The 23,937-nt window shown below is 41.9% G+C and overlaps 3 protein-coding genes across 3 annotated transcripts; 1 reads left to right on the forward strand and 2 right to left on the reverse strand.

Annotated features, from left to right (window-relative positions):
* Positions 1 to 3,684: 3,684 nt before the first annotated feature.
* Positions 3,685 to 13,818, forward strand: adamts13 (ADAM metallopeptidase with thrombospondin type 1 motif, 13; the record flags this gene model as incomplete). Its single annotated transcript, XM_083902418.1, has 29 exons — positions 3,685 to 3,777; positions 4,071 to 4,131; positions 4,257 to 4,390; positions 5,367 to 5,450; positions 5,574 to 5,698; positions 5,802 to 5,948; positions 6,025 to 6,159; positions 6,672 to 6,822; positions 6,934 to 7,038; positions 7,160 to 7,311; positions 7,424 to 7,487; positions 7,706 to 7,832; positions 7,917 to 8,065; positions 8,177 to 8,297; positions 8,819 to 8,899; positions 8,992 to 9,173; positions 9,268 to 9,412; positions 9,873 to 10,002; positions 10,363 to 10,542; positions 10,690 to 10,888; positions 10,973 to 11,075; positions 11,166 to 11,295; positions 11,391 to 11,573; positions 11,660 to 11,864; positions 11,983 to 12,295; positions 12,385 to 12,528; positions 12,609 to 12,788; positions 13,296 to 13,471; positions 13,583 to 13,818. 29 exons carry the CDS (start codon positions 3,685 to 3,687, stop codon positions 13,736 to 13,738), a joined length of 4,155 nt encoding a protein of 1,384 aa, XP_083758544.1. The 3' UTR covers positions 13,739 to 13,818.
* A 122-nt stretch (positions 13,819 to 13,940) lies between these two features.
* On the reverse strand, positions 13,941 to 19,458 carry LOC310938028 (carnitine O-acetyltransferase). Its single transcript, XM_083902419.1, has 14 exons — positions 19,305 to 19,458; positions 17,643 to 17,912; positions 17,334 to 17,452; positions 16,614 to 16,667; positions 16,368 to 16,533; positions 16,070 to 16,244; positions 15,808 to 15,986; positions 15,616 to 15,716; positions 15,413 to 15,532; positions 15,211 to 15,333; positions 14,973 to 15,108; positions 14,817 to 14,879; positions 14,592 to 14,729; positions 13,941 to 14,485 (listed from the first exon to the last, which is right to left on the reverse strand). Exons 1-14 carry the CDS (start codon positions 19,329 to 19,331, stop codon positions 14,270 to 14,272), a joined length of 1,887 nt encoding a protein of 628 aa, XP_083758545.1. The 5' UTR covers positions 19,332 to 19,458; the 3' UTR covers positions 13,941 to 14,269.
* Positions 19,459 to 20,073: 615 nt separating this feature from the next.
* On the reverse strand, positions 20,074 to 21,038 carry LOC310938719 (immediate early response gene 5-like protein). Its single transcript, XM_083903293.1, has one exon. The coding sequence runs from the start codon at positions 21,019 to 21,021 to the stop codon at positions 20,146 to 20,148; it is 876 nt and encodes a 291-aa protein (XP_083759419.1). The 5' UTR covers positions 21,022 to 21,038; the 3' UTR covers positions 20,074 to 20,145.
* Positions 21,039 to 23,937: the final 2,899 nt, after the last annotated feature.

Consider the following 23,937-nt stretch of genomic DNA (forward strand, 5'->3'; position numbering starts at 1 on the left):
TGATTCAACATCTGATCCATCTGGCAGTTTTATAAATAGTCACACAGCAAACTTTTACCAGAAAAGCAGCTTCACTGAGTCTAGATTTAGACCCTCTGTTTGCAATATCACTTGATAGGCTGCCTAATCAAAATGTTATTGCTCGGCATTCTGGCCTAGTTAGCAAGATCCTTGTGCTATTTCTAGATATGATTATTTTTATTGTGGCCCTGTGATGGACTGGACTTTTCAACCTGTGTCAGCTGGGATTGGCACCAGCGCCCCCCGGGGGCGGTAGAACATGAACGAGTGAGTACATTTTTATTATTTAATGACAATATTCAAATATTCATTTATTGCTTTTGTTATATCCTGCCTCTGTTTGGTCTTGATGAACAGAAATGATGTCACATTATTTTTTATGCTGCATCCTTCAGCTGACAACGGGCTCTGCCAAGCAATACTATCAGCAGGCCATGTACAGACGGTCATAAACCTATTTTGCTACACGAGTGAGATCCATCGAATTGTATTAGCTGTGAGCGGAGTGTCGGTCACGCACACACACACACACACACACACACACACACACACACACACACACACACACACACACACACACACACACACACACACACACACACACACATCTCTGAAGACAGGAAGTGTTTTAGTGACACCTAGCGTCTTTTTAGACTAATTTCCGTTGAAAGTAATTGAGTAAAACTGTCAAATAAACTCCAAAAACAAGACCATGAATGACAGGGAGCGAGAGCTGGGAATATGACGTCATCATTTTCCTAGTCGTGTATTCTCTGTTTTTTTGTTGTTGTTTTTTTTTTAAGGTTTTCCCACTCTGGGAGGCATTTTTTTTAAAGGTGCCATATGTAAGAATGTGGCCAAAAACAGTTACTACATTCAAATTCAAAATACCGAGGTCTTTTAGGTCTCGTTTTCTGGCGTAACTGGCAACCCGCGGTTGCTCGGCAGCTGAGACTCTACTGACTGCAATGATTGGTAGACGGCGATAGGTGGCGCCACATGCCAAAACATGATTTCAAAATATAAACATGATTTGCAGTCTGCAAAATATTTTTTTAAATACAAATATTTTGGCTGTACTGCTGTTGTTGGTGAGTTCAGTTTGTTATATGAACATTATTCCTGAGTCTCTGTGACATATTAGGAGGATTTTATGGCCAGTTGTTTTAGATTTATTACATAATGCACCTTTAAGTACCGTTTCAGGTCCAAAACACTGTCTCCGTCTAAAAAAGTATGCATATGGACGGGTGTTTTTATTTTTTTTAGCAGTAGAATTCACTTGTAAAACTTAGCATGGACGCTTCTTTGTGTTTTCAGTCATGCTATCACATCGCACCGATCTCGCTTTACTAGAGCAATGTTGCTGTTGCCTCTGCCTCTGACACATGTACTGCATCCATCTGTGTTCAGTGAGTTATGTTGCCAGGCAACATAAGATCTAAATACTACTAAATAGAGAAACACAGGAAGAGTCATGTGGAGCTGAATGCTTAATCAGCGTTGTGTGAACACATTTGACAGTGGTCTGAATATAAAGGACATTTGTTCATATTCAGAAATGACATACTACAGTTATAATGGTTTGTGTGGGTATTAATAATAGATGTAAACTGTTCGAATGACAAAAACGAGACTGTAGCAATATAATAGAATAGCAGAGACAAGTTTTTCTTCATTCCACAAAAAAATTCCTCCTTCCTAAGTTACTGCAACCAAACAAGATTTTCCTGAGGCGTCATCTGTTGTGCCCTCTAGAGCATCCCATATGACGAGCTATATATAATTTAGGGCATCATGAATATGCAATCCACCCTCTTCTGGGCAGACATGGGAATGAGGAGCCAACAACACTTATCACAGTTTGTTGTGCTCAGTAAATCCAGCAGGGTATTGAGGTTTTAGTAGTAGAGTAGCAATGCTGTGACAAAGCTATTAATTCAGACTGAGAACAGGCAGATATCTGGCAGACTAATGGCACATTCTTAGTTTTATGGAGATAAAGTATAAAGCTGGGTGAATGGCAGTGTTTTCCAATCATTTCTGTAGTATGGTTTTCATATTTATTCCTCTTATAGCAGGACATTTGTGTCATTATCAATGCACAAGTAACAGAGTGCCTGTAAAGCAGAGTATAAACCCTCTCTGTGTGAGAAGTAGGACACAATCTGTGCAGGCCCAATTTTTACTCCATATTTGTATCTGCAACATTAAAAAATACTTCTTTAAATCCAGATTGCACGTGAACAATCATTGCAGCTTGACTGAAAAATTAATTCACCCACAGAGATGACAACAATGGTTCTCGTAGACATTGTTTTTGTATTGTTTTTAATTTTATCCAATAAATAAGCTATTTTATTTCCACACGGTTGGCGTCATGGTTAGCGCTCTTGCCTTTGCAGCAAGAAGACCTGGGTTCAAGTCCCAGTTGGAACAAGGGCCTCTCTGCATGGAGTTTGCATGTTCTCCCCGTGTTTGTGTGGGTTTTCTCCAGGTTCTCCAGGTTTCTCCCACAGTCCAAAAACATGCAGATTTGGGGATTAGGTGAATTAGTCACTCTAAATCATTGGTTCTCAAAGTGCGGCCCGGGGGAAAATGGCGGCCCGCAGAAACATTTCTGGCGGCCCGCAATGAATTACAGTTGATAGTTTTAATCCAGGAGGTACTAAGCTTGTTAAATGTTTATTGGACATTACTGGACACAGACCAATAAGTGTAAACAAAAATTCTATATGGTGAATTTTAGTGTATTATTGGGTTATAAGCTGGTAATAAGCAGGTAGCCACAGCCCCCAATTACTAGCTATTTACCCAGTAAATATATGGTAACAGAAATGTGTTACTTGGTATTAACCTGTAATTAGAAGGTAAGAACAATGGCCAAAATACTGGGTAATTACCCAGTAAGTAAATTATAAAGCGTTATTATATTAATGCTTATATTAGTTAACGCTAAACTGTAGAACTGCAATCTGGTCATTAAAATGATTACAAACGGGATTTATTTCTGTTTTTTTTTCCTTTGGCGGCCCTCAGTCCAATGTTGGGTTCCTAAATTGGCCCTCGGGTATCAAAACTTTGACAACCCCTGCTCTAAATTGACCGTAGGTGTGAGAGTGAATGGTTCCTGCAATGGACTGGCCAACTGTCCAGGTGGATGGATATCACGTGATGTTTTATGTCTGATGTACAGTGGACGTACACATCTGAGACTATCATTTCTTCTTATACTGCCTCCACTGCTGTGGATGAATGTGTGTGCTCTGGTCTCTGCTAATTTGGATCGTGTCTGCCCTCTAATGGCTGCATCGAGCAACAACACTTTTACAGCCGATCCAAGATAATTAGAATTAATCCTGGGGATTTGAAGATGTCTGGGCACAATCCAACAAGGTGGATTTAAAAGCATGCAGCTACCACCTCAGTGATGAAAGACAGGCATTAAAAAAAATAAATGAAATGGAAAACCAACCAATGAGGGTTGTCCTCTGTGCCCCACGGTTAGAGCAAATATGTGTGTCACTCATCAACCTTGTCCCCACTGTTTACATAAACACATGTTACACATACCCTCTCAGACGGGCTCCCTCCTGCCTGAGCAGGAGGATCAAATATTGTCTTAAAGCAGAGCAGGTAGACGCACAGGAAGAGGGGGGAAACATGGTTTTTATGACTTTGCTCTGTCTGCCGTTACTGTGGCCTGGCTTCGTTGCTCTAATGAGATCTCCACTGGACGAGGTAGGTGGAAAACTGGTTGGGTAAACAGTCAGCGCAGCCGTGAGCGATTCCACTGCTCGGGGACATCTGCAAAGTACATTGAACTCTTAAACGTCAAACTGTTTATCATACTGTAAAAGCTCATGGCCTGGGGACAACTATGTTTTACTGGGTTTTAAATACTGGCCTTTAGAAAATCAAAAGCCTTAAAATACATTTGTATATTCATCCAGTATTCCGAACCACAGATCTAAATTTAGTGGACAGGTTAGATGTGTCTTTGTATGAAGGAGCTAAAAATACTGTGACTGTTTGTTCCTCTCCAATAGTTTCATCACTCCTCCAGTCAAAGAATTGTTCCTTCTCCTGATTCTTCCACTGACACCTCTGGTATGTATTCACACGGCAGTATGACACAGTCAGAGATGCCTATGTCTATTTTCAGGTCATTGTCAGCTACTAAAGGAATATCTTTCCTTTACCTGTTTCCACTGTCTTTTTTTCTGTGTTCACAGAGAGAGGACGGCTGCGTCGCTCAGCCTTGATGCCTGATATCACACATCTGGAACTGCTGGTGGTGGCTGGACCCGACGTCCAGCAGGTCCATAAGCAGGACACGGAAAGATACATCCTCACCAACCTCAATATTGTAAGTACGAGCACAACATGCAGAAGTGCAAAAATTGTCAGAAAAAATAATTAATAGAACACTCTTAAACTCTGTATGTATAGCGCTCAATTTAGAGAGATTCGGTTGTTAATTCATCCATCTTCTACCACTTTATCCTCCACGTGAGGGTCACTGGTGCCAATCCCAGCTGACATAGGGTAAAAGGTGGGGTCCCACCATGGACAGAGACAAACAACCATACACTCACTCTCACACCTATAGTCAGTTTAGAGCAGGGGTTCTCAAAGTTTTGATACCTGAGGGCCAATTTAGGAACCCAACATTGGACTGAGGGCCGCCAAAGAAAAAAAACAGAAATAAATCCCATTTGTAATGATTTTAATGACCAGATTGCACTTCTACAGTTTAGCGTTAAGTAATATAAGCGTTAATATAATGTAATTTAAGCATTAATAATAATAACGCTTTATAATTTACTTACTGGGTAATTACCCAGTATTTTGACCATTGTTCTTACCTTCTAATTACAGGTTAATACCAAGTAACACATTTCTCTTTACCATATTTACTGGGTAAATAGCTAGTAATTGGGGGCTGTAGCTACCTGCTTATTACCAGCTTATAAACCAATAATACACTAAAAGTCACCATATAGAATTTTTGTTTACACTTGTTGGTCTGTGTCCAGTAATGTCCAATAAACATTTAACAAGCTTAGTAGCTCCTGGATTAAAACTATCAACTGTAATTCATTGCGGGCCGCATTGAAATGTTTCTTCACTTTGAGAACCAATGGTTTAGAACTATCCAATTTTCCCAATCCCCATATCTTTTTGGACTGTGGGAGGAAACCCACGGAGAACATACATGTTCCCCTTTTTTGCTGCAAAGTGCGAACCATTACACCAAATGAATGTTTTCATAACCACCTCTAGAGAACACACTGCAATACCCATTACATCATTAACTGACCCACGCACCAATTTCCACCCAGGCCTCAGAGCTGTTAAGAGACATGACCCTGGGCGCCAACATGCGTGTGCACCTGGTTCGCATGATAATCCTGTCGGAACCAGAGGTAGGTCACACCCCGAGTTATTCGCAAATGAGCAGATTTTAGTATGTTAGCAATGTAACACAGCTGTTCTCTTTTTGTACCTCTTTTTGTATTTACTCTCGTTATTTTCTGCCTTCCCCGTAGTCAGAGATCCAAATGTCCACCGACATCACCTCATCGCTGAGAAGTGTGTGCGACTGGGGCAAAAGGATCAACCCCCCCAACGATACAGATCCACTACACGCTGACCTGCTGTTGTACATTACAAGGCACATTCACACACTCCCGCTAGATGTACCGTTATCAGTAGATGTCTCATGCATTAATGATGAACAACCCGTGTTTTACAGTATATCCTGACTCACTTAACAGGTATGACCTGGTGTTGCCTGATGGGAACAAGCAGGTCAGAGGGGTGACACAGCTGGGCGGGGCTTGCTCCAGTGAGTGGAGCTGTGTGATCACAGAAGACACCGGCTTTGACCTGGGGATCACCATCGCTCACGAAATTGGCCACAGGTACGACAGCATCGGTTGTGCGTTATCGGTTATAATAAATCTTCATCTTTTAACTGTGTATTTAAATTTCACTCAGTTTTGGTATCAACCATGACGGAGTGGGGAACACGTGCAGCAGGAGTGGGTTCATGATGTCGTCCGATGGAGGCTACAACAGTGTGGATCTGACCTGGTCGCCCTGTAGCAGACAGCAGCTGCTCACTTTCTTCAGGTGGGCCGAACCATTCTGAGCAGCTGTGATGAAAATGTCTCTCGTCCGTCATGCAGACCTTGATCTGAAGAACGGGCAGTTTAGTCTCTATGTCACGTCTAAAGGGGGGTCATACCTGTGTTCCCCGGGTCCTATGTTCCCCGATTGGGGAGCATCGGACCTTTTTTAAAAAAAAGGGTCCTATGTTCCCCACTTTGTGGAAGCCTGGGTGTGGAGCGCCAGGGTAAAGGGTTAGGGTTAGGGTTAGGGTAAGGGTAAGGGTAAGGGTAAGGGTTAGGGTCCTATGTTCCCCGGGTCCTTTTGGGTGAACAGCGGGGAATATATGACCCTTTTTTAGAGAAAGGGTCCTATGTTCACATACAAAGCGGGGAACATAGGACCCGGGGAACATAGATACGGTCCCTCTAAAGGTTTTCAACTTGACTTGGTCGATTTGTCACATCCCAGAGATGTTTGAAGTGGTTTTTTATTTATTTTTATTTGGGAATGAGCTCATGTGTTGGTTTTCTCAGTGAAGGGAAGGCTGAATGTGTCAGTGACCTACCTGCTGTGGAAGGGTCTCTACAAGACTGGAAACCTGGTCTTTATTATGGAGTTGATGATCAGTGTCGTATAGCTTTCGGTATCACTGCAAGAGCCTGCTCTTTCACCAGTCATGACCTGGTAAGTCGCCTTTAACAACAGCTTTGCACCACTAGGTGGCATTTCGCTGCAGAAATAGTCACTATGACAACATTTGTAGTAATGGTTCCTAATATGTGACTGTGTCTTCAGCCAGCCTGTCGTGTTCTATCCTGTCAAACCGACCCTGATGATGAAAGCTCCTGCAAACGACTCCTGGTTCCACTGCTGGACGGGACAGAGTGTGCACCACATCAGGTACTGACCTGTGATCAGTGAGTCACCCCTACTCCATGTGTCATTATTTAACAAAAGCGGGCACAATGCGCATGTTTTATTTATTTAATAAAAGGTAATAAGGGTGAATCTTCTGTTGCAGTGGTGTCTGAAGGGCCGCTGTGTGTCACCGGATGAGCTCAGCTCCTCTGTGGTGGTGCACGGCTCCTGGTCCAGCTGGTCTGAGTTCTCTCCCTGTTCACGTACATGTGGTGGGGGAGTCACACACCGCACCAGGCAATGCAACAACCCTAGGTAAAAAAAAAAAAAAAATAAATAATGCGATGCAGGCACCAATCCCAGCATCATCGTTATTGACAGTACCTGTTATTTTCAAGACAACTGTCCTCATGTCTGATTTTTCCAGACCTGCTTTTGGAGGGGACAACTGTCAGGGTCTGGATATTGAGGCTGAACTTTGTCACCAGCAGGTGAGTTCTGACTGTCTATGTTTACAGAGGGTCTCCACACAGCAGGTCACTACTGTTTGTTTAGTGGATCAAGTATTCATTAGTAGTTTGCTGCCTGTGTCTTCTAAACACAGTATAAGCATAAGCAGGAGCAGGAGGAAATACACTGCTATGAATGCCTTTGCAGTAGTTTTGGGTGCAAACATCTCACGGGAGCCTCGTGTTTTTCTCTGCTGTAGTTATGTGAACACACTCAGTTGGATTTCATAGCAGAACAGTGTTCACACACAGATCTGCAGCCTCTCTACCTGCAACCAAACACAGCCTCTTTTTACACGTGGATCCCTGCTGTCGGTTTTGCACAAGGTGAGCCTACAGAAAACTTTTTCATTTGTAAATAGGCAAAAAAAACAAAAAACATTTTGTTTGTAAAAAAAAAAAAAAATTCAGGGGATGAGCAGTGCAGATATATGTGCCAGGCAAATGGAGAAAACTTCATGGTGAGCCGTGGCTCTCAGTTTGTGGACGGGACTCGCTGTAAGTCAGACCGTCCGCCTCCCTTTGGCTCTACAGCTGCTTGTCTGCGAGGAAAATGCCAGGTAGAGATGACGTGAAGTGAGACGACACATATGCCAGAGCGCAGGTGCAGTCTTTCTTTTTCATACGTGTTTTTTTTTTTTTTTTTTTAATGTACTGTTTTCTGTAATCAGCTGTTTGGCTGTGATGGCGTACTACACTCTGGGAGAGCATGGGATGTGTGCAGTGTGTGTGGTGGAGATGGATCGTCATGCAGTCTGACGTCTGATTCCTACACTGCTGGTCAGGCCAGAGGTAGCAAACAACACTGTGATAACTGAACACATTCAGAGACCGAAAATTAATTGACATATATATATATTTTTGTTTTTGTTTGTTTGTTTTATTGTGCAATACGACAATACAGTAACAATACAAGACAGACAGACCAAAATAAATATTATAATTATCAGAGAGGTAAACGGGAATCATAATAATAACAGAAATGACTATATAATTCATATATATTATTAATATCAATAATAATAATAACAACAACGATATTCAATACTAAAAATGATGAGTAACAATAATATTAACAAGATTATTAAGTATTTATACCCTATGTCTAGATGTATATATAGTATTTATTATTTACTTAATATGCTTTACTATTATTATAATTATTATTATTACTACTATCATTACCATTATTACTATTATTATCATTATCATTATTATGTATTTTTATCTTTAATTAATCAAATATATTGAATATCACACACATTGTAATTTCTGTATTGTTCCCCCCTTGAATTCTTTGTTTCCTGTTTCAGAGTACACCACTTTCCTCTCTCTGCCAGTGAACGCCACACAGGTTCACATTGTAAACAGGGCGCCTCTCTTCACTCACATGGGTGAGTGAGTGTCATCGCTCACCAAAAGAGTTGCTATATGTATGCGTTTGATACCGAAAAAACACTTTATTATTTGGCGTTTGTGTTCACAGCTGTGATGTTCGGGGATCGGTACGTTGTGTCTGGATCTGGCAGCATGTCGCTCACAGTGACCCACCCTTCCCCTGTGGATGACAAACATCTAGAATATCGCCTCCACCTGAAGCCTGACCATCTGCCTGCGATGGAGGAGCTGCTGCTGCCTGGACCAATACAACAGGAGATAAACATACAGGTGAGGAGAGACACACACAAAAAAAAAAACATTCTAGTAAATCCACAAAAACCACAGTGGGAACAATTAAAAGGAAAATTCTTATTCTTGGCAGGTCTATCGCAAATACGGAAAAGAATACGGCGAGAAAACAAATCCAAACATCAGTTACCAGTTCTACGTACCTGTCAGAAACAGTGGTCTGAATAAAGGAACATGGGCTGTTTTTACAACACCGTGTTCTGTCTCCTGTGGATCTGGTAAGTTACTGTGTTTCATGAAGCGCACATTGTGTCCACATGAGTAGTATGCAAACATATTTTAACATACGTGAACATATATTTTATTAATGTACATAAAGAGATTTTACAATGGGTAAATATTACCATATATATATATCAGTATAGGGACATTCTTTATATGTCATACTTTTCTCCAGAGAGAAGGATTTTTAATAATCAGTATAACATTGTTTGAGGTTTTTGTGAAATTTCATATAGTACAACAAATTCAGTTTTATAAAACCGTTTTAATACACCGTATGTTTTCATTCTGTCTTGCAAACATATTCAATTGCAACTTAAAAACACAATAAGCTTTACAAAACTTCATGCCAATGTCATGCCATTATTAAAGTTCACTTCGAAGCGAAGGAATACAATGTGAGATCTGAAAAATAATAAATGCCAGTGCTTTCTCTCTGCACATGTTCATTTACAGGTGTGCAGAAGTATGCATACGTCTGTGTGGATGAGGATACCAACAATCATTTAGAAGAACACAATTGTAAAATGCCTGCACCGCCTGAACCCCCCAAAACCACATGTCAGCTCTCACTCTGTCCTCCCTGGTGAGTTCATTTCTCTCCAGTCGTCCTCTTATCGACTGATGTACACTTAAAGGTGCCATATGTAAGAATGTGGCCAAAAACGGTTACTACATTCAAAGTCAAAATACCGAGGTCTTTTAGGTTTCGTTTTTTTCTGACGTAACTGGCAACCCGTGGTTGCTCGTTAGCGGAGACTCTACTGACTGCAATGATTGGTAGACGGCGGTAGGTGGCGCCACATGCTGAAACATAATTTCAAAACGTAAACATGATTTGCAGTCTGCAAAATATTTTTTTTAATGCAAATATTTTGGCTTTAATGCACCTTTAATCTTCAGCAGAGGTGGTCACTTACAAACAATCTTCTCTTTTTGGCCACAGGTGGGATGCAGGCAAATTTGGACCCTGTGACGCCTCCTGTGGTGGAGGACAGATGCTGCGTCCTGTGAGATGTGTCCAGAAACATGGAGGCGATGTGGTGAACGTTCCCGACTCTGAATGTTCGTCTGAAACAGCGCCGCGTGCTGTCGAAAAATGTAACCTGCAGCACTGCCCAGCCAGGTATAAAGTCTATACTGTACTTTTTGTACTTTGCACTGGGTCAAATTACTTCTCTGCACCCCAGAAGATGAATGGTTCTGTTCTGACACCCTCAGTTTAAACATTATCTGAATAATAATAAACCGTGTTGCTGTATGAACATCACAGATGGCATGTGTCAGAGCCAGGAGACTGTTCAGCAGTGTGCGGGCCAGGAGAAGCCAAACGTGCTGTTTCATGCGTCCGCTCAGAAGCTGGCCAGGACATTAAAGTGGATCACAGCTTTTGTTCAAAACAGATTAAACCACCCGATTCCGTGCCCTGTGTTGTTGCTGTGTGCCCTATTGGGTGGGAATCTGATGGACAGGTAACGTCAAAAACCACTTTTAACTCGTTGTTATTTTCATTTTAACATAAAACACTTTTATATTGTGGGTGTATTTCATCCCAGGATCGGCCCATGTTCAAGTCTGGTTTGTTGCCACGCTTTAGACAAAGTCCTGTGTATGTTTGGAGCCCTGCGATCAGCCAGTGCTCAAAGACCTGTGGCAATGGTGAGAGAGAAAAAATAATGCAAAAAAAAATTAGTTTTAAATGGTATGTCCTTATCTGAGAAGGTCATCGAAAACCTTGTGCTCATGCAGGGACACTGCAGGTGTGGTTTTCCTGTGTGGACCACCAGACCAGACTCGGGGTGCCAGATTTTCACTGTGAGGCTTCTACCAAACCTTCTTCTCAGACTGAGATCTGCAGCACATCTCCCTGTCCTCCAATGTGAGATACCAAAGTCTCATATGTGTGCTCTCACATGCTGCACGCCGAGTATGATTTTTTTGTTGAATATAGCAGTGAGACATTTTGCCCACCAGGTGGCGCGCTAAGCAAGGGGTCTGCAGTGTGACGTGTGGAGGAGGGGTGGCCAACAGGGTGCTGTACTGTGCTCGTGAAGCACAGAGGGGGGAGGAGGAGGAGGTTGTGGAGGATTCAGAGTGTGGTGACTCTCTCAAACCCTCAGCAGTGGTTTCATGTAACACCCACATCTGTCCTGCAAGGTAAACACACACACACACACACACACACACCTGAAAATCTGCAGAGGTAAAAAAAAAAGATCTTTCTTCCTCTGCCCACTGTCCAGGTGGAAGGTATTCAGGACGTCGCCCTGCTCTGTGTCCTGTGACCTGGGTGTAGCTCAGAGGACAGTGTCTTGTGTCCAGTTTGTCCAAGGCAGTGAGAGAGCAGTGGCAGAGGAAAACTGCCATGCAGCCGTCAAACCAGCCATCAATGTTCCCTGCCTGGTGCAGGTCTGCACCTTCAGGTGGGAGGTGAAGCCGTGGAGCCAGGTACATATTTAAATTAGATTAGAACATACCAGAACACATTTTCACCTGTCCACTAGATGCATGGTTTTGTTGACACTGTAACCTGAGCTTATCTCCTTGTGCTGTGTTCCCTCCTCAGTGTTCAGTAGCCTGTGGATATGGCATCCAGTCCAGAGCGGTGTCCTGCCTGGGTCCCTCTAAACCCGAGCCCCTCAGCCCTGTGCTCTGCATGCACATGCCCAAACCCATCACCATCCAGGGCTGCTACATGTGCAGCTGCAGCACCACCGCTGCAACACACACCGTCACGACGGTCAACCTCACAGCGGGGCCTCTCCCCTCTGTCACTATGAGCTACGACACACCCCAGCGCCGTGTGGCCCGTCCTCCCAGTCGAACAGAGACCATTACTTCTCCACAGACCCCCACGATGATCACCCCGACCTCGAGAGGCAAATACTCATTTAGACAACTCCCTATTTCTACAAAGAGCTGGAGGCAGATGTGAAATCATCCTAACAAATGTGTGCTCTTTTTCCAGATGCATGTGGACAGTTACTCCTGGAGGAATCAGGCACAGTAGATTTGCAAAACGTGTCCAGCCGCTGCACAGTCTCCATAGGTCGACCCCTTGATGAAGTCATTTACATTAGAGTGGAGTCTAGCTCCTTGAATTGCAGAAAAAGTATGTTCGTATGGATGAACAAAACACAGAAAGGACGCGACCTCATGACTTAATGTCTGTGTGTGTGTGTGTCTCCACAGAGGAGTATGTGGCATTTTTTGACCGACTGACATTCGTGAGGAAGTGTGCGCAGGTGGCAGGTAGTGAACTGACCACGAGAAGCAATGTGCTGCTGGTTCGTCAAAACCTGCTCACTCGTGGAAATGGGATCGTGTTCACCTACAAGTCACAGAAAAACACAAAGAGGAGCCATCATCAAAGTGAGACGGCACATTTGTCTTTAGGGATTAAAGATATTCTGGATATGTCAATCTTGAGATATGTATGCCCATGGTTCTCAGACTGTGGTACACAAGCTTCCTCTGGTGGTACCTGAATCAGACAGAGCTGAGGAATTTTGACCTGAGTGCGTAGGAATTTAAACAAATAACACAATAATATTTAGAGTCACTTAATCTCTCACTCCATCTTCATCTAATGTCACTGTACCAGTGTGTGAAGTATATGTGAGGAAGAGGAGGATGAGATGAAAAGCTCAGCCTATTCACACCACTGTGTTTTAATGTTGGTGATAATGGTAACTGGGAGAGATCCATATTTTCTCAGGTGGTACTTGGTGTAAAAAGTTTGAGGGAAAAAAATAGTAAAAGAGCCCATGCTTACACATTTTCAACATCTTGACAATATCTTTATATTGTACTGTTTTTGACTCTTATACCTATTTTATTTATACTAAAGACTAATTAAATCTTGTGTTTCCCCCACAGATTGTGACATTCAGTTGTTTTCCCCTAGTGGTGAGTTTGAGAACCCAACAACGTCCAGCACTAACCACACCTGTCGAGTGCTCATCAACGCCCCTCCCTCAGTGAAGATACGAATCCAAGCGCTGCATGTAGGATTAGTATTCAACACCACCAACTCTCAGTCTACATATATTATGGTGCGGACGAGCTTTTTCTCCTGTGTTGTTTCTGTGTTGTAAGCTGCACACTTGATCAAGAAAAAAACCCAACTGTAATAAATACTGTGATATATGTGTTTTTTTGTTCAGATCCGGGACATGGACATCTTAAAGACCAATATCTTTAAAGGCCAACAGTTGTTTCTGTGGCACTCGTCTGGAAACATGGCTGAGATTGAGTTTCATGGAGACTACCTGCATTCTAAAGGAAGCTTCAGAGCGGAATATTCCTTTACCAGTCTTTGATATTAAATTATAATATCTTCCTCATCAGGGTTACAATTTATATGTTCAATATTACTTTAGTTTTTTTTTGGTAACAGCCTTTGGATTGTATTATGTTGAGTAAAAAAGACTGCGTATGAGATCACAATCTTTTAAAACTTGATTTTCACAATTGTGTGGTAATATTTTTCACATGAAATAAAACAAAAAACGTACAAAGGCACACGAGGAGGAAAGTGTCATTTTGGAGACTGGTCAAGTATAAACAAATATTTCTACTATCACTGTTAGCAAATTAAGTCCATTTTAAATGTTATCTCTTTACACGCGCTATTGAAATATATAAATTTCTTCTCATACGAAAGTTAGTGCATCATTCGTCACATTCCTCTTCACACCATCAGTCGATAACTGGTTTCCCTTCAGCTCCATCACACTCAGTACATTGTGTGTCGCTGCCAGCATGGGGCAGTGCCAGCAGCTCAGTTCCAGCTCCCATACGGCCCAGTCCAGTGGGACAAAAACGCCATGGCAGGCTCCTGTGTGGGAAGATCACTGATTGGCTTTAGCTGTGTCTTCCAGGAGAGCTCTCATGTCCAACAGAGCGTCCTCCACAGCCTGGGAAAACTTGGCAGCGTTCGTCTCCTCGCAGCTGTTGAAGGCCGTGATGGCGATGTTGATGTGCTCATCCATGGGATTGTAACACACTCCATAGCCATCTGGCACCGTTGGACCAAAGCACATCACACAGTCCGTCTTGGAGCCAACCTGGACGCGCAGATGGAGGGAGATGAGGGCAACAAACAAAATATGACGACAAGTAATCATTTGCTCAGTCATAATAAACTGTTGATTTGCAGAGATGAACGTGTACCTGGCTGGTGGAGAGATTAAAATGTTGAGCCACAGCAAATGAGGTATCCATGAATATCTCGGGCATAGAGGTCAGATCTTCAATACTTTGGATCTTCAGCCCAAGGAGGTGTCTGTCTATGGCTTGTCCGTGGATCGCCTAAATAAAAAGAGAAAACGTACTCATGTTGAGCTGAAATTAATCAGATGGTAATCATAAAAACAACCAATCAGGATCCTTTCTCACATTGTAGGTCTTTTCTGTATGCGTCTCAATCGCCCTCTGCAGCAGAGCCAGCCTCTCCGAGTTCTGTTGACAGTATTTACAGTTTAGTCAGGACTGCGTACATGCTGTCACATTGAATTGTACATTTATTGTGAAAATCGAGTGGTTTAACAGCACCTGTTCAGCTCGGTCTTGCATTGCCTGAACAAATTTTAAGGAGTCTACAGAAGTCGAACGGATTGCATCTGTTCTCCCGTATTTAAACATCCGTAATGATGCACTCTCGTATGTAGGGCAGCAAATGTTATACATCCTGCAATTCAAAAACAACACACATGATATAACAATGCAGTGATCTTAACATCTATATCCAGGATTTTTTTTTTTTTTTTTAATACAAACTGGGACTTCTAACCTGAAGTAGGCAAGTTGAAGAGCCATTTGTACAAAAGCATCTGGACTCAGCTTATGTTGCTTTGGCACATTTTTTCCAAAGTGTGAAAACAAAAGGACCTTCACGTCTAAATCATGCACCATTCTATTGGAAAAACAAAGAAAGATGAGTGAGTTACACAAAATCAAAGCTGAGACAATCAAAATAACACATTAGGACATACATGTTCATGTTTTGTTTGGCTCTCTCTATGTCTCTCTTGACCTCAGGCGTGATGTTAAAACGCAGTTTTTGAGGCATCAACAGGGGAATCATGGGAGAGCGGACTATTTCTGTCCTTTGCCTGGTGGGAAAATGTGAAAAAAGTTAAGTAACTGTTTTTAGTTATTTGAAAACGTATACAACTTGAGACTGAACGAAGCTCACGTGTATTTAACAACATAATCGATGAGAAACACAATGGGTGGACCCTCAGCAGGTGCATGTTCATACACCAGTCCACATGTCCCGTCTTCTCCAACGATGAACTGAGGACAATAAACAAATGCAGCTGAATGCTCAATCACCACAGCGCTCAGTCGTGTTCATTACTGTTAATTATTATCGTCGCATACTGACTTGTAATGTCTTATCGAACCAGCGGTTGCCGCTATTCCAGCGAGCCCCTCCTCCGTGCAGCATCTGGGCAGCCACGCGGCTCCAGTACAGATCGTCTGACACGCGTGGCATTGGAGCATCGAGGCAAACAGTGAAGATGCTTTTCTGGATGGCACGCACCGACTCTTTATTCATCTTATCTGAAGAGCAATAGCGTGGCCTTGAGGATACTGTACATTATCTATTAAATAAGCTTTCTAACAATCTTTTATCTTTTGCTTACCCTTAATCAGATTGTTATAGGCTTTTCCCCAGGTGTTGCGGTGCTGTGATGTTAGGATGCCAACTGGCTCCTTGTTAGTCTGCAAAGACGAGTTCCAGATTTTCTCCAACTGCATGTAAATCTGGTCGACTGTCAGTGGAGTGCCATCGCTGTTGTACACATCCAAGACAAAGAACTAGGAGGGAAAAGCCAGGTCAGGTTCATTCAGACAGAGAGTCAGTAAATCTATAATCACTGTACCTTTGACATTTTAAAATGAGTTTATGTTGATATCCCTTGATAAAATAAGGAGCAGAACCTGGAAGTTGTGGACCACAGTGATGTGAGTGGGAGGCGTTTTCCCAATGGCGTGATTTACAACAGTATCTCTCTTTGGACCAGGGATACGACAGGAGGACAAGATCTGGTAATACTGATCCATGCACAGCGGCTTCCCACACAGGTACTCCACAGGCAGCGTCTCACTGTGACACATCAACAGCACAAAATAAGATTTCTGTTACGACAGCGTGACAGGATCTGTGTCTGTTTCAGGAGAACTCACGTGTCAATCATTTTCTTAAAGTCCAGAACTCCTGCGATCAGTTTGGCAGCAAATCTGCGGAGAATATATAACTGTGTTATTGTCAGCAATGTTGTAAGTCTCTTTGTTTCTATTCTGCATAAATGTCCACTAGCTAATGTACACGAACGAGGCGCACGGACAAAACAAACACCAACTGTCAGTTATGGCTCCGAACAGAGACATTTTCAAGAACCCGTCATTAAAATTGTATAACCAGCTGACTTTTGATGAGCATATTGATTCACCAGAGTATTTCTCTATGGGGGCCACCGTATTCACAACATCCCGTGGGTCACAGTAGTTGCAAACAGCTGAGCAATTCTATGAGCAGCCAGAGAGCTTTAAATAGCCAAAACGAGAGAGGAGAAGCCAGTGCAAAGGTCGTCTCAAATTTCCAGCTTCACGAGGCTTGTTTACATTGTACTTTGTGTGTGTAAAATAGTGCTTACTTATCAGCTGATCGTATGAATTGTTGTTTTTCATTACACCAGAGGTGGGTCAGTTCTATGGAGGCATTTTTCACCAACATGTTTTTTTCATGAGCCCACAAATGACAAAATATACATCGTTTTAATTTTGATGCTAACTGAAGGCTACATGGGTTCTCAACACACACACAGGAGGATGAGGGGAGAGATATTTGGCTGCAACATGCAACTTCACCAATAGACAATGTTATATTTTACACTTTCTTCTCACCTCATCTGTCCTTGGGAATCGCGGAAGTGCATGCGTGGTAGAACAACTCCAGGGCTGGTGTAGACAGCCACAGGCATTCGGCAGTCGAGATAGGCTGACTGCATCCACCATTCTGATAACTATAGAAACACAGCAGTGGTCAGAAAGCAGGAGCATGAATACGTATAGATGTCTAACACATTCCAATACACAGTAATTCTGTGAAGTCTTGATGCGTTTAATGATAAGAATTGTGAATTTGACTGAGCAGAATTTGGTTTAGTTAATTTCTGTCACGTATTTAGACATATTCAAACATTAAAAATATACCCAATTTTCTGTCTTGCGTGCCTGTCGCTCCAGGCCTTTCTGCAGCCTGTCCCCAACACCGCCCTTTAGAAACTCCGCCACCAGCTCCTGAGTGTGTTCCAGCTCCTCCTTGCTGACAATGGGCTCCAGAGTCGCCAGATAATTCTCACACGTCTGCTTCAAGGGTGGCACAGGCAGCTTGGGTAAAACCTCGCGTTGAAAATGAGACCTTTCCGGCACCTGGGTTACTGATCTGACCAAGCGACACGGCTTCACCGCGCCTGGCCGGAGCTGGAACACATTTTACATTCATTAACACCAACTCTCCTTACAGCTTACATTACCTGGACAAAGTATCACAGTTAATCTTAGCTCAGATATTGTTACTGACATCATGGCAATATGTGGTTGATGCACTAATGTGTAACTGTAATTAATAACATTTAATATAAGTGATAACCACATGTGTCAGGTTAAGTGGACTCCAGAGATGACTGAGGGCCCTCAGTTATAAATCCAGGTGTCAACATGTTGTATAATATTAAGGGCATACAACCAAAGCCTCATGTAGCAAATGGCATCAAGTAAGACTTTGACTCATTTACAGATGCATGTTTTGCAGTAAGATGAGTTTGTCAGTGAAACCTGATACCAAAACAAACAGGAGGAGTGGTCAAACTGCTTGTTTGAACCCACTGTTGCAGACACTGCCGGTGTATAAATAGAGGGCTGACACAGTCTGAACCTTTGGAATGGCTTTCTAAAACAAACAAGTCTGTCATGGCCGTGCATGGTGTCATATATTACACCGTTATCTATCAGAGATGAGTCCATTTGAAATTAGGACTACTTTATTAGGTACACTGGACATCTTCTGACAGGAGTGTCGTCTTCTACTGCATGAAGGTTTGATGTAATGTGCATTCAAAGATGCTCTTCTGTTGTACCTGAGTTGTATTGAGTGAGTATTTGAGTTAGTGTTGCCTTATTATACAAGCCAGTGTGACCATTTCCTGTGACCTCTGGCATCAACAAGGGAGATATTCTCTCTTCTTCGAACCAAACATTCTCTGTAAACACGGTTGTATGTGGAAAAAATCTCAGTATATCAGCAATTCATTCCAGGTCTGATGACTAGACGTTGACGTTAGGATTTTCAAAAACTTCCGGTATGTTCCTTCAAATTAAAAGCACCATAATCTCTCTGTGCTACAAAGTCGTTGTGCTTTTAACAGCAATGTGACAAGAAATAACATTAAAAAAAAAAATAATAATAAAATAAATAAAGACCGTATAGTGACTAGAAACTCCGCAGCACTACTTACGACGACTTCCCGGCGTCATTTTGCAACGTGCGCCTTTAGCTAACGTTAAATGCTATTTATGCTAGGCTAACACTATATAAAAACACCTTGACGTGAACACGTAAAACCTCTCTCAAACCGCTCACATCCTGTCGTCGTATTAGCATGTAGCAAGGGCAACACACCGGTTACATTTAGACTAATGTGACAATAATAATGTCACATTATTATTGTTGTTGTTGTCGCGTGCAGCAGCAGCAGCAGCAGCAGCGCCCCACCCCCTTCTTCATCCACTCTCATTAAAGTCAGCTGTCACCTCAATGACGCACTTTTTTGGAAGAAAAAAATATGGGGAAAAAACACACACGACAAAACTCACCGCGGCTCTGACAAACACAGCCCACATGGTGTCAAGGAAGACGCGCGTCTGGACGTCAGGCGTTTGTGGATGTGAAGCCTCGGGCAGTCATGTCTCAAGGACACCGTCTATTCTCAGCTGTCCGCCCCCCCTCGGCCCCACCGAGCAAAGACAAGTGCCAGGTGCTGACTGGAGTTTGGTATATGAAGTATTTGACTGATATTTCACTTATTTAACTTGACGCATTTAGTTTTTTTTTGTATTTGGAAAGCAGTTAATACAATGTAACGGACTGGTTTTGGTTGTGACAGAGTCAAACATGAAAACAAGGTCACTATAATGTCTAATGCTGATATAAATGCATGAGGAAATTCAATTTAAAGCCAACACGTTTGTGATTTAGAAATATATATATACATATATATTCCTTTTTATTGATTGATAAAAGCAGGCCCTGATATAAATAACACATTATTTACAGAATGATACTAACTCTGTGTAGGTCTTGCTGCTGCACGAGGCTGCACATCTCTGTACCGGCCACATGATGGAGCTCTTCAAACATCACTGACTCGTTTTCTTCAGGAAACGCAAACCTCAGACAGAGCCCAGAGAAGCCCCTACAACGAGTTACCAGAAAATCAAGTATAAAACGAAAGGTACAGTGAACTCATCACATCAAACCATATATGCACTGACACCACAGACTTAAAAATGTGCAAAAGTAACCCCTGAACAGTGATGGTTGCTCTGCTCACCGACACATTTTTAAATAACACATGAGAGAGAATTGCAGTCGTGTCATGGTTTATTCAAAAAAGCAATAAAATAAAGCGATACAAAGGAAAACAAAGAATACAAATCAAAATGCTTCGATTGCTCTGGTCCAGCCGCTGCCTGTCAACAGTGTGTGTTTTAAACAGATTGTTTGCGCGGCGAATATTTGCTCAAGGTCCGTCTGCTGCCAACTCACAAACTCAGAGAGTCCACCTGAGCCCAGCACTGAGATCAGGTTGGAGATGTTTGAGCTGTCCAACTGCTCCGAATCTGAATACGAATCGTCATCTGTTCTCATTCTTTTACACGGCAGTGGCCCAAAGTCTGGCAAATAAAACTCTGGATCAACAATGTGATAACTTGTGTCCATCTTTCGCTTCTTGGCGTAGCAGTGCGCGCCCTGCGGCTGTTTTGGCTGCGCGCAACAGTCTGAGTGGAAGTATCCATTCGTGACTGTAGTCACCACATGTGTGTCCAAGTCCAGCACAGTCTTTTGGTTGGCTTGCGTGTTTGGGATAGGTAACTCCCAGGAGGATTTGTCTGCACAACTCCAACAGGCTTCCGAAACCATGAGTTCAGAGTCATTCGATGAAGCCATTGCGCAGGCTGATGCGTCTTGGTGCGCCACCTCTGCAGGCTGTCCGCCGGGCTGGTGCGCTCCGCAGTGCCAAGTGTCCGACTCGACCCCAATAAAGTTGTAGAAGTCATCGGCCAACTCCGCAAAGCTCCCGGTCAATTCGAGGTATTCTTGCCGTTCACGGACTGCGGCTACATCCTCGTAATTGTGAGTCCTCTGCGTCTGCGACAAGTTTTTGCTCACGTAAAACTGCCTGGCGTTTCTCAGGACGTACGTTACCAGCAAGTTCTTGTGGAGCTTGATGCCTCCTCTCTGCGTCCTGGAGCTTTGGATTTTCCTCAAAGAAATGGAGATCAGATTCTGTGCGTCAAATGGACACTCCATCCTCAACCGGACCTCCGTGTCTTTCCTCTAAGTCTCTTAAAACCGCTGCTTTCCTCACTGGAGAAATGTGTATGTCTATAGTTGAGATTCCTACTTCATTCGTGTAGACTGTGTCCATAGCGCTCCATGTCTTCCCAGTAAGGGCATGGATTTGCAACTCTCATCTTTCCTTACCACGCCCTCGTGTAGACATTGTCCAATGGGAGGGAGGCGGTGCTTCTGTTATACGCAAATATCACTACTAGCCTCATTCAGAATGCACGCAAGAGCGGACATGCTGCATTTCACCAAATATGTTCTGGGCTTTTTAAACCTCAGTGCGGACAAAATCAGCAGACTTTACTGGCCATGCAGAATAGAATAGAAAAGAATAGAATAGAATAGAAGAACAGCCCAGAACTGTACAGGAATAGAAAAGAAGTGAATGCAATGAAAAATACATACAAGTAAAAAACAACATTACAGATAATTAGTGATAACAATAAATACAATACAACATAGACATAGGATCAAATACAACAGAATGTAGTGCAGAGTAACGGAACACATGAGAGTATAATAGAATAGAATAGTGAGGGGAAATATGAATAAACAAGAAGTTAATACAATAGAAAACAACAGATACAACTATAAATGATAGTAAATAGTATATTAATGATTACATTAGATTAGAATTGTGCAAAGAAATATAATAAAGAGAAAGACAACACTACATATACATATAGTATGGTAATAGAAAGCATAGGAATACAATAGAATAGAACAGAATAGAATAGAATAGAATAACAGCTCAGAAATGTACAGGGAATTAGAAAGTAGAGAATATAGAAAACAAGTGAATGCAATGAAAAATACACACAATTAGAAAACAACATAAGAAATTAGTGATAACAATAAATATACAATACAATATAGAATCAAATACAACAGAATGTAGTGCAGAGTAATGGAATACAATACATGAGAGTATAATAGAATGGAATAGAATAGAATAGTGAGGGGAAATATGAATAAACAAGAAGTTAATACAATAGAAAACAACAGATACTATACATTATAGTAAATAGTATATTAATGATTACATTAGATTATTATATTAGATTAGAATTGTGCAAATAAATATAATAGAGAGAGAGACAACACAACAGATAAATATAGTGTGGTAATAGAAAGCATATGAATACAATAGAATACAACATAATAGAATACAATAGAATAGAATAACAGCTCAGAACTGTACAGGAAATTAGAAAGTAGAGAATATAGAAAACAAGTGAATGCAATGAAAAATACACACGAGTAGAAAACAACATTACAGATAATTAGTGATAACAATAAATATACAATACAACAGAATGTAGTGCAGAGTAATGGAATACAACACATGAGAGTATGATTACAATAGAATAGAACAGAATAGAATAGCGAGGGGAAAGGAAGTCAATAACGAAACAACCGGCAAATCTGCATTGCACGTTTGAAAATGTTAACATCTTTTCACTTTTCCCTCTGATGCTGACTGAACGACTGCTCTGTGAAGCAGAGCCACAGTTTGTGAACGCAGCCTCTTCAAGAGGCAGAAAGCCCAAAATGAATCCCCGAAAAATTAAACACCGCACAAGACACCGTGGAAGAGAGAGAAGACTTTATTCGGCTTTATTCAATACAACATTATTTTTGTTATTATAGCTTATACTATGCTGTAACACACACATACAGTGCTTTGGTCCAAAGTTGACAAGGATATGATAATGATAATGCCTCTGATAATAGAAACATTGCCACTGCTCTCAGATGAGTGAGGTAAACGCTCTTAGCAGAGAGATTATGTGTCATCCATGCCCCACATCTGTTTGTGTGTACACATGCAGATGGCTGACATCATCATGAACACCTGGATGTGACTTTGATTTCCTGCCAAATAGGTGAATCAGGAGGACGGCCACTATTATGGCTGTTGTGCTCTGATAATAGTGTACATTAGAGTCTGATGTGTGTGTGTGTGTGTGTGTGTGTGTGTGTGTGTGTGTCCTCACAGGAACAGAAAGTAGAAGGAGCAGACAGACGTCATATTTTGTGTGTGTGTGTGTGTGTGTGTGTGTGTGTGTGTGTGTGTGTGTGTGTGTGTGTGTGTGTGTGTGTGTGTGTGTGTGTGTGTGTGTGTGTGTGTGTGTGTGTGTGTGTGTGTGTGTGTGTGTGTGTGTGTGTGTGTGTGTGTGTGTGTGTGTGTGTGTGTTCATAAATGCATATTGTGCTGTGTAATTTGATTTATAGCATATTTAATGATGTAACTTCTGGTTAAAACCGTTCTTCAGGCTTGACCTGATGGATCCATGTCCTTCCTCGCGTCGATGTACAGACGTAGTTTAAACAAGCATTTATGCAAATGTAGATGAAACTAAGATAATGAATCTTAGTTTCTCAATCTTAGAACATTAATCCCCCACCTCTCCTCTGTCCCCCATTTTTCCTTTCACCCCAACCCATTGAGGCAGGTGCCACTCATGTTTGAGTCAGAGATTTCTTTCTTTTTTTCTCTCTCCACTGATGCCTCGTTGCTTTGTTCGTTGTGTGAATCTATTGTAACAGTCGTTGTCTCAAGATGATGTATTTTGTGAAGGTACTGTATAATAAGGGCTTACAATATTATAGAAAGAGAAAGAAAAAGGAAACCGTTCATATTTGACATTGTAGTGCTGAGATGTAAACGTGCAATTTTAAAATCTAATGCTGAATGTTAGAATTTGTTGTGCCTCATCATAATAACAACATAAAAAGGAGAATACTTATATTCTCAGGTGGGATATATTTGTAACAGTGGCTGACAGCATTTATTTATTTATTTAACATTTTAAATGTGTGTACAGCAGATTTTATGATACCAAAAAGAATCCACAACTGAGAGTAAAATCTGAC

The sequence above is a fragment of the Microchirus variegatus genome (assembly GCF_963457635.1).
Source record: "Microchirus variegatus genome assembly, chromosome: 16".
Lineage (NCBI taxonomy): Eukaryota > Metazoa > Chordata > Actinopteri > Pleuronectiformes > Soleidae > Microchirus > Microchirus variegatus.